Source organism: Mizuhopecten yessoensis, unplaced genomic scaffold (assembly GCF_002113885.1).
Source record: "Mizuhopecten yessoensis strain PY_sf001 unplaced genomic scaffold, ASM211388v2 scaffold10815, whole genome shotgun sequence".
Classification (NCBI taxonomy): Eukaryota; Metazoa; Mollusca; class Bivalvia; order Pectinida; family Pectinidae; genus Mizuhopecten; species Mizuhopecten yessoensis.
Window position 1 is genome coordinate 243,324 of NW_018408735.1, and position 8,936 is coordinate 252,259.

General features: G+C 35.0%; 1 protein-coding gene across 10 annotated transcripts in view; it reads left to right on the forward strand.

Moving 5' to 3' along the window:
• Positions 1-8,936, forward strand: part of LOC110462625 — a 143,377-nt gene that overhangs the window by 53,033 nt on the left and 81,408 nt on the right. For all 10 annotated transcript variants that reach the window (XR_002464304.1, XM_021516670.1, XM_021516669.1 and 7 more), the window contains exon 5: positions 2,866-3,133. Coding sequence is in view for 9 of the 10 variants with exons in the window: in XM_021516670.1 (XP_021372345.1) it covers positions 2,866-3,133 (268 nt within the window). In the remaining variant the exon portion in view is untranslated. The remainder of the gene's footprint in view (positions 1-2,865; positions 3,134-8,936) is intronic.

Here is an 8,936-nt window from a genome sequence, read left to right on the forward strand (position 1 = left end):
AGGGCTAATCCAATAGAACTGTGACATATGCCCAGCTGAAGCCCGGTCCTTGCACTACTGTGCAGCTAGATCCAATTCCAGTCCCCCTAATCTAATGGCGGGTGTTTTCACTTGTCTGCCCCAATCAAATTAATTGATCCAGCTTGATTGTGCTGTTGGTATGGAGGTCCTCTACGTGTCCCCTCTTGGGACCCGCGGGGTAATGCGGTGTCACCACTCCCAACACTGTCAGTCCTGTTGGCCATGCTAGGGCCTCCAATCTCTCCTATCCATGCACAATTTGACACCTTAACTGAAAACAATTCTTTGCGTAACCCCAGAAGGAGATGGGTTCTTATACATTATGTATTAAACCTTAGATTGCTCTTCTCTTTGTCTTTCCCCAACACAATGTGTGACTTGTGATTTCTTTTCCTTGTCAAGTGATGCTGGCAGGTGTTAGCTGGAAGACTTTGCGTTGCCAGTGTGGCTCTGTGTGTTTAGCACCCACTCCATCCTGTCCACACCATCTCTAACTTACATTGTCTGTCCTCACTACACGGCCTACTCTGACATTGTTAGATCATTGTGGCCATGTTAAGTTAATCTTCTGGCACCAAGGTTGAACTGTTGAGAAGACACATGCAATTACTTTTTTTTTACAACAATATCCATAAAACTTTCTGGTCTTTGCCATCAATACAATGTACCATATGTTTCCAAACTTGAGTCAGCAACTTCTTGCTGGCTGGGTCACTAATCATTGGGGGCTAGGTCAGAGAGCACCTACTTTCCCACCGGTTTGGTGACAATTCTTACATTATCCTGATGAACTGGGGGCGAATTAACAGTAATAATGACATACTGGAAAGCCTTTGTATTGTCTGATAATGAACTTTAGGGTCTGTGTCAAAGACAGAGTACATCCATATGTTTTATGATGGTTTAAGGCTATTTCTACAGTATTAGATCATCGGGTATATGGACACAAGAACAAGAAGATTGACACATGTGTTGGTGTACGTTTAGAATTGTAACTACATTAACAAGATATGAATGATGTATCATTAGTTACGTAAGCATTATAAAACAAATAAACAAGCTAGTAAACTTAGCTAAACTAAATATACATGTATATCAATACACCAACTGGTTAGCTAAGGTTGACCATCAAATACCAAACCAGCCAATCAAATAATAGGAGACAGTTTGCTATATGTACATGTATCAGCAAGCTAACTATTAAGGTCATAAGAGTGTATTGATAAACGGAAATAGGAAGTACGTCCCTAGTTGAAAATCCAATGTATGGCGACAGAATCACAATTTCCGCATATTCTAATGTTTAATATTAAACTGATGAATATTATGTGTTTATTATTGACAGAACAGTGTGTTCTCTCAATATTAAAGTATTTCAAAGCAATCCAGGCATTACTTCAGTTGTTTTTTATCAATGAGTCACATGTGTCCATTTTTCTATACTTCAGGACACCAGCTACCTATTTCACTACTGTGAAGTTTTTCAGGACAGATAACTCTTACATGTAATTACTATGTGTATATGGTTTTATTATAAAATGTCAAATTTTAATCGTTTATAGATAATTTATTTTACACAATTTCAGCATTTATTAAATTGATATACATTAATGCAATACTAATCTATGGCACTATCATTTTTATTGACATTATTTTGCAAAAACTTGTGTCTCATTTTTTTCTTCAAAATTCACTCCTTTTTACATAAATTTCTATTTAAAATACTTAAAATTCTGACAACCTTTATTTTTTTGTGGCAGAACATTTTCTTTACTCCAAAGCAATATAACTACAAAATTTGAAGAAATTCTACTGAGAAATGGTGACACGATCCTATTACCTTAATGAACTATCATCAGGTAGAGTTACTCAGTCTATGATCACATCTAACTGTAACTATATCACAGTACCAAATAAACTAGGTACATTAAGTCATCAAATCCATGCAAAATATATTTTACAACTGACTTGGCTGGCTAAATGATATGTACAGAATGATTGTCTCCCCTTTTCAGGGGACATAGTATGGGTTTGTGATGTCTTTCCATTAATCCATTACATTACACATAGGAGACATATGAAAAGAAAATTGATTGAATGACTGATTGCACATAATTCATGAAAGGGAGACAATTTGTTAGTATCTTATTCAGTTTAACCAGGCTGATTTCACACTTTATTTTTTTTTCATATTTCACCCATGAACATTTTATTCCTCGAAATCTAATTAGCACTACCAAAAATGGTGAAAGACAACTTTTAAAAACCTTCCTGACAAAATATATGCCACATATAGCCATTATGCAGCACAAATATGGTAACACAATGTGGAACAAATGACGTAATGGGAAGTGGAATGTTAGGTTAGACCTGATCTTGTTAAAACCTTTGTCTCAAATCAATACACTAATAGGCTGGGTCTGTTCCTGTGTAAGGTAACATGGGGACGGGACATCCATCACTGGGTCAGACTGAGCAATCCTGAGTTATGTTCTCTACAACGGTCAGTGGGTCATACACCATGAAAGAAGGTGTGTCATTTTAGAAGTATTATGGTAAATTGTACCTAATATATAGCAATTTTTATGTACATTTAATATTTTGGTGCAAGTATTATATTAAATTTGTCAAAATATTTATGCTTTGGCTAAGCAGGTGCTGGAACAATATGTATAACATGAGCTTGGTATGCATGTTGATTTGATAATTTAACTTGACTGAATTAAATCCAACATGTTAGGATATATACATCAGTAACTTGAGTTGAATATCAGAATTCCCGTTCTCAATCTCTGTTTATAATATTTATTTCTATCAATTGACAATGTTTTTCCCTGAAACCAGACTTGGAACTTGGGACATGGAAAGTAGCTGTGAGCCGAGACGAATCGAGTTGGTGGGTATGCCCCCAGATACTGTGGTGTCTGACCGTCTCCAGGTGATACAGAACAAGTTGACCCAGAGGGCGGGGCGTCCAGAGGTGGTGGGTGTGGCCTGTGGAGGGAGACACTCAATGGTTGTCTTTAGCAACGGGCAGGTATACAGCTTTGGAAACAACTTCTACGCCCAGCTTGGCTACAACTTCAGGGAAAAAAACTACAAAGAAAACCAGGTAAAGTTTAGATTTGGAAGACTTTTAAGAAAGAATGTACTTGAAAAGTTTGATATTAAACTTTCAGAATTATGCTGATCAATTAAGTATTGTGTTTTTATTTACTTTTGATTAACATTATACATTTTCATTACCTTTGATTTTGCAATCATATGCAGACATTATACCAATCTAATTGCCACCTCTTGGTTACTAAGGGTCGGTTGTTACCTCCCTTACCAAAGTTGCCTAGGTTGCCAGGGGAAACAACTACAAGAGTAAAAGAGAAGAAGAAGCCCCATCCTAATCAGGTGACAACACAAGTTTACCTGTTTGTGTTGGAGTGTGTTTACCTGTTTGTGTTGGAGTGTGTTGCTGCTAACTTCATTTATTTCTGTGGCACTGAGTTGTTCAGTAGGCTAGGTAGTGGCTGTGATTTCTGTAAATAGGGAACTGAAGAGCCAGGGCCATATACACCTGATCTAGGAGTGAAATACCCATCATCTGTAAACTATTGTAGAGCTTTAACTTTGTAATCATTATGCATTTGAAAGATAAGAATGAAGTTTCTGTGATGTTCTAATTTGCTGTTTTCAAAGTGGTAGGTTCACTGTATTCATATAATTGTGAAAATAGCAATGTTACGAAAAATATTGTCTACAGTAAAAATCATTTCAGTATTCTAAATTTGTTTGAGAGCTAAGACTGCTAAATCTATTATGTTGTTTAAGAGCTAAAGCTAAGATTGTAGTGTATTTGAATTATGATGTTGTTTGAGAGTTTAGACTGTAGTGTATTTGGATTATGATGTTGTTTGAGAGTGAAGACTGTAGTGTATTTGGATTATGATGTTGTTTGAGAGTGAAGACTGTAGTGTATTTGGATTATGATGTTGTTTGAGAGTGAAGACTGTAGTGTATTTGGATTATGATGTTGTTTGAGAGTGAAGACTGTAGTGTATTTGGATTATGATGTTGTTTGAGAGTGAAGACTGTAGTGTATTTGGATTATGATGTTGTTTGAGAGTGAAGACTGTAGTGTATTTGGATTATGATGTTGTTTGAGAGTGAAGACTGTAGTGTATTTGGATTATGATGTTGTTTGAGAGTGAAGACTGTAGTGTATTTGGATTATGATGTTGTTTGAGAGTGAAGACTGTAGTGTATTTGGATTATGATGTTGTTTGAGAGTGAAGACTGTAGTGTATTTGGATTATGATGTTGTTTGAGAGTGAAGACTGTAGTGTATTTGGATTATGATGTTGTTTGAGAGTGAAGACTGTAGTGTATTTGGATTATGATGTTGTTTGAGAGTGAAGACTGTAGTGTATTTGGATTATGATGTTGTTTGAGAGTGAAGACTGTAGTGTATTTGGATTATGATGTTGTTTGAGAGTGAAGACTGTAGTGTATTTGGATTATGATGTTGTTTGAGAGTGAAGACTGTAGTGTATTTGGATTATGATGTTGTTTGAGAGTGAAGACTGTAGTGTATTTGGATTATGATGTTGTTTGAGAGTGAAGACTGTAGTGTATTTGGATTATGATGTTGTTTGAGAGTGAAGACTGTAGTGTATTTGGATTATGATGTTGTTTGAGAGTGAAGACTGTAGTGTATTTGGATTATGATGTTGTTTGAGAGTGAAGACTGTAGTGTATTTGGATTATGATGTTGTTTGAGAGTGAAGACTGTAGTGTATTTGGATTATGATGTTGTTTGAGAGTGAAGACTGTAGTGTATTTGGATTATGATGTTGTTTGAGAGTGAAGACTGTAGTGTATTTGGATTATGATGTTGTTTGAGAGTGAAGACTGTAGTGTATTTGGATTATGATGTTGTTTGAGAGTGAAGACTGTAGTGTATTTGGATTATGATGTTGTTTGAGAGTGAAGACTGTAGTGTATTTGGATTATGATGTTGTTTGAGAGTGAAGACTGTAGTGTATTTGGATTATGATGTTGTTTGAGAGTGAAGACTGTAGTGTATTTGGATTATGATGTTGTTTGAGAGTGAAGACTGTAGTGTATTTGGATTATGATGTTGTTTGAGAGTGAAGACTGTAGTGTATTTGGATTATGATGTTGTTTGAGAGTGAAGACTGTAGTGTATTTGGATTATGATGTTGTTTGAGAGTGAAGACTGTAGTGTATTTGGATTATGATGTTGTTTGAGAGTGAAGACTGTAGTGTATTTGGATTATGATGTTGTTTGAGAGTGAAGACTGTAGTGTATTTGGATTATGATGTTGTTTGAGAGTGAAGACTGTAGTGTATTTGGATTATGATGTTGTTTGAGAGTGAAGACTGTAGTGTATTTGGATTATGATGTTGTTTGAGAGTGAAGACTGTAGTGTATTTGGATTATGATGTTGTTTGAGAGTGAAGACTGTAGTGTATTTGGATTATGATGTTGTTTGAGAGTGAAGACTGTAGTGTATTTGGATTATGATGTTGTTTGAGAGTGAAGACTGTAGTGTATTTGGATTATGATGTTGTTTGAGAGTGAAGACTGTAGTGTATTTGGATTATGATGTTGTTTGAGAGTGAAGACTGTAGTGTATTTGGATTATGATGTTGTTTGAGAGTGAAGACTGTAGTGTATTTGGATTATGATGTTGTTTGAGAGTGAAGACTGTAGTGTATTTGGATTATGATGTTGTTTGAGAGTGAAGACTGTAGTGTATTTGGATTATGATGTTGTTTGAGAGTGAAGACTGTAGTGTATTTGGATTATGATGTTGTTTGAGAGTGAAGACTGTAGTGTATTTGGATTATGATGTTGTTTGAGAGTGAAGACTGTAGTGTATTTGGATTATGATGTTGTTTGAGAGTGAAGACTGTAGTGTATTTGGATTATGATGTTGTTTGAGAGTGAAGACTGTAGTGTATTTGGATTATGATGTTGTTTGAGAGTGAAGACTGTAGTGTATTTGGATTATGATGTTGTTTGAGAGTGAAGACTGTAGTGTATTTGGATTATGATGTTGTTTGAGAGTGAAGACTGTAGTGTATTTGGATTATGATGTTGTTTGAGAGTGAAGACTGTAGTGTATTTGGATTATGATGTTGTTTGAGAGTGAAGACTGTAGTGTATTTGGATTATGATGTTGTTTGAGAGTGAAGACTGTAGTGTATTTGGATTATGATGTTGTTTGAGAGTGAAGACTGTAGTGTATTTGGATTATGATGTTGTTTGAGAGTGAAGACTGTAGTGTATTTGGATTATGATGTTGTTTGAGAGTGAAGACTGTAGTGTATTTGGATTATGATGTTGTTTGAGAGTGAAGACTGTAGTGTATTTGGATTATGATGTTGTTTGAGAGTGAAGACTGTAGTGTATTTGGATTATGATGTTGTTTGAGAGTGAAGACTGTAGTGTATTTGGATTATGATGTTGTTTGAGAGTGAAGACTGTAGTGTATTTGGATTATGATGTTGTTTGAGAGTGAAGACTGTAGTGTATTTGGATTATGATGTTGTTTGAGAGTGAAGACTGTAGTGTATTTGGATTATGATGTTGTTTGAGAGTGAAGACTGTAGTGTATTTGGATTATGATGTTGTTTGAGAGTGAAGACTGTAGTGTATTTGGATTATGATGTTGTTTGAGAGTGAAGACTGTAGTGTATTTGGATTATGATGTTGTTTGAGAGTGAAGACTGTAGTGTATTTGGATTATGATGTTGTTTGAGAGTGAAGACTGTAGTGTATTTGGATTATGATGTTGTTTGAGAGTGAAGACTGTAGTGTATTTGGATTATGATGTTGTTTGAGAGTGAAGACTGTAGTGTATTTGGATTATGATGTTGTTTGAGAGTGAAGACTGTAGTGTATTTGGATTATGATGTTGTTTGAGAGTGAAGACTGTAGTGTATTTGGATTATGATGTTGTTTGAGAGTGAAGACTGTAGTGTATTTGGATTATGATGTTGTTTGAGAGTGAAGACTGTAGTGTATTTGGATTATGATGTTGTTTGAGAGTGAAGACTGTAGTGTATTTGGATTATGATGTTGTTTGAGAGTGAAGACTGTAGTGTATTTGGATTATGATGTTGTTTGAGAGTGAAGACTGTAGTGTATTTGGATTATGATGTTGTTTGAGAGTGAAGACTGTAGTGTATTTGGATTATGATGTTGTTTGAGAGTGAAGACTGTAGTGTATTTGGATTATGATGTTGTTTGAGAGTGAAGACTGTAGTGTATTTGGATTATGATGTTGTTTGAGAGTGAAGACTGTAGTGTATTTGGATTATGATGTTGTTTGAGAGTGAAGACTGTAGTGTATTTGGATTATGATGTTGTTTGAGAGTGAAGACTGTAGTGTATTTGGATTATGATGTTGTTTGAGAGTGAAGACTGTAGTGTATTTGGATTATGATGTTGTTTGAGAGTGAAGACTGTAGTGTATTTGGATTATGATGTTGTTTGAGAGTGAAGACTGTAGTGTATTTGGATTATGATGTTGTTTGAGAGTGAAGACTGTAGTGTATTTGGATTATGATGTTGTTTGAGAGTGAAGACTGTAGTGTATTTGGATTATGATGTTGTTTGAGAGTGAAGACTGTAGTGTATTTGGATTATGATGTTGTTTGAGAGTGAAGACTGTAGTGTATTTGGATTATGATGTTGTTTGAGAGTGAAGACTGTAGTGTATTTGGATTATGATGTTGTTTGAGAGTGAAGACTGTAGTGTATTTGGATTATGATGTTGTTTGAGAGTGAAGACTGTAGTGTATTTGGATTATGATGTTGTTTGAGAGTGAAGACTGTAGTGTATTTGGATTATGATGTTGTTTGAGAGTGAAGACTGTAGTGTATTTGGATTATGATGTTGTTTGAGAGTGAAGACTGTAGTGTATTTGGATTATGATGTTGTTTGAGAGTGAAGACTGTAGTGTATTTGGATTATGATGTTGTTTGAGAGTGAAGACTGTAGTGTATTTGGATTATGATGTTGTTTGAGAGTGAAGACTGTAGTGTATTTGGATTATGATGTTGTTTGAGAGTGAAGACTGTAGTGTATTTGGATTATGATGTTGTTTGAGAGTGAAGACTGTAGTGTATTTGGATTATGATGTTGTTTGAGAGTGAAGACTGTAGTGTATTTGGATTATGATGTTGTTTGAGAGTGAAGACTGTAGTGTATTTGGATTATGATGTTGTTTGAGAGTGAAGACTGTAGTGTATTTGGATTATGATGTTGTTTGAGAGTTTAGACTGTAGTGTATTTGGATTATGATATTATTTGAGAGTTTAGACTATAGTGTACTTGGATTATGATGTTGTTTGAGAGTGAAGACTGTAGTGTATTTGGATTATTATGTTGTTTGAGAGTGAAGACTGTAGTGTACTTGGATTATGATGTTGTTTGAGAGTTTAGACTGGAGTGTATATGGATTATGTTGTTGTTTGAGAGTTTAGACTGTAGTGTACTTGGATTATGATGTTATTTGAGAGTTTAGACTATAGTGTACTTGGATTATGATGTTATTTGAGAGTGAAGACTGTAGTGTACTTGGATTATGATGTTGTTTGAGAGTGAAGACTGGAGTGTATATGGATTATGATGTTGTTTGAGAGTGAAGACTGTAGTGTATTTGGATTATGATGTTATTTGAGAGTGAAGACTGTAGTGTACTTGGATTATGATGTTGTTTGAGAGTGAAGACTGTAGTGTATTTGGATTATGATGTTGTTTGAGAGTTTAGACTGGAGTGTATTTGGATTATAATGTTATTTGAGAGTTTAGACTGTAGTGTATTTGAATTATGATGTTATTTGAGAGTGAAGACTGTAGTGTACTTGGATTATGATGTTGTTTGAGAGT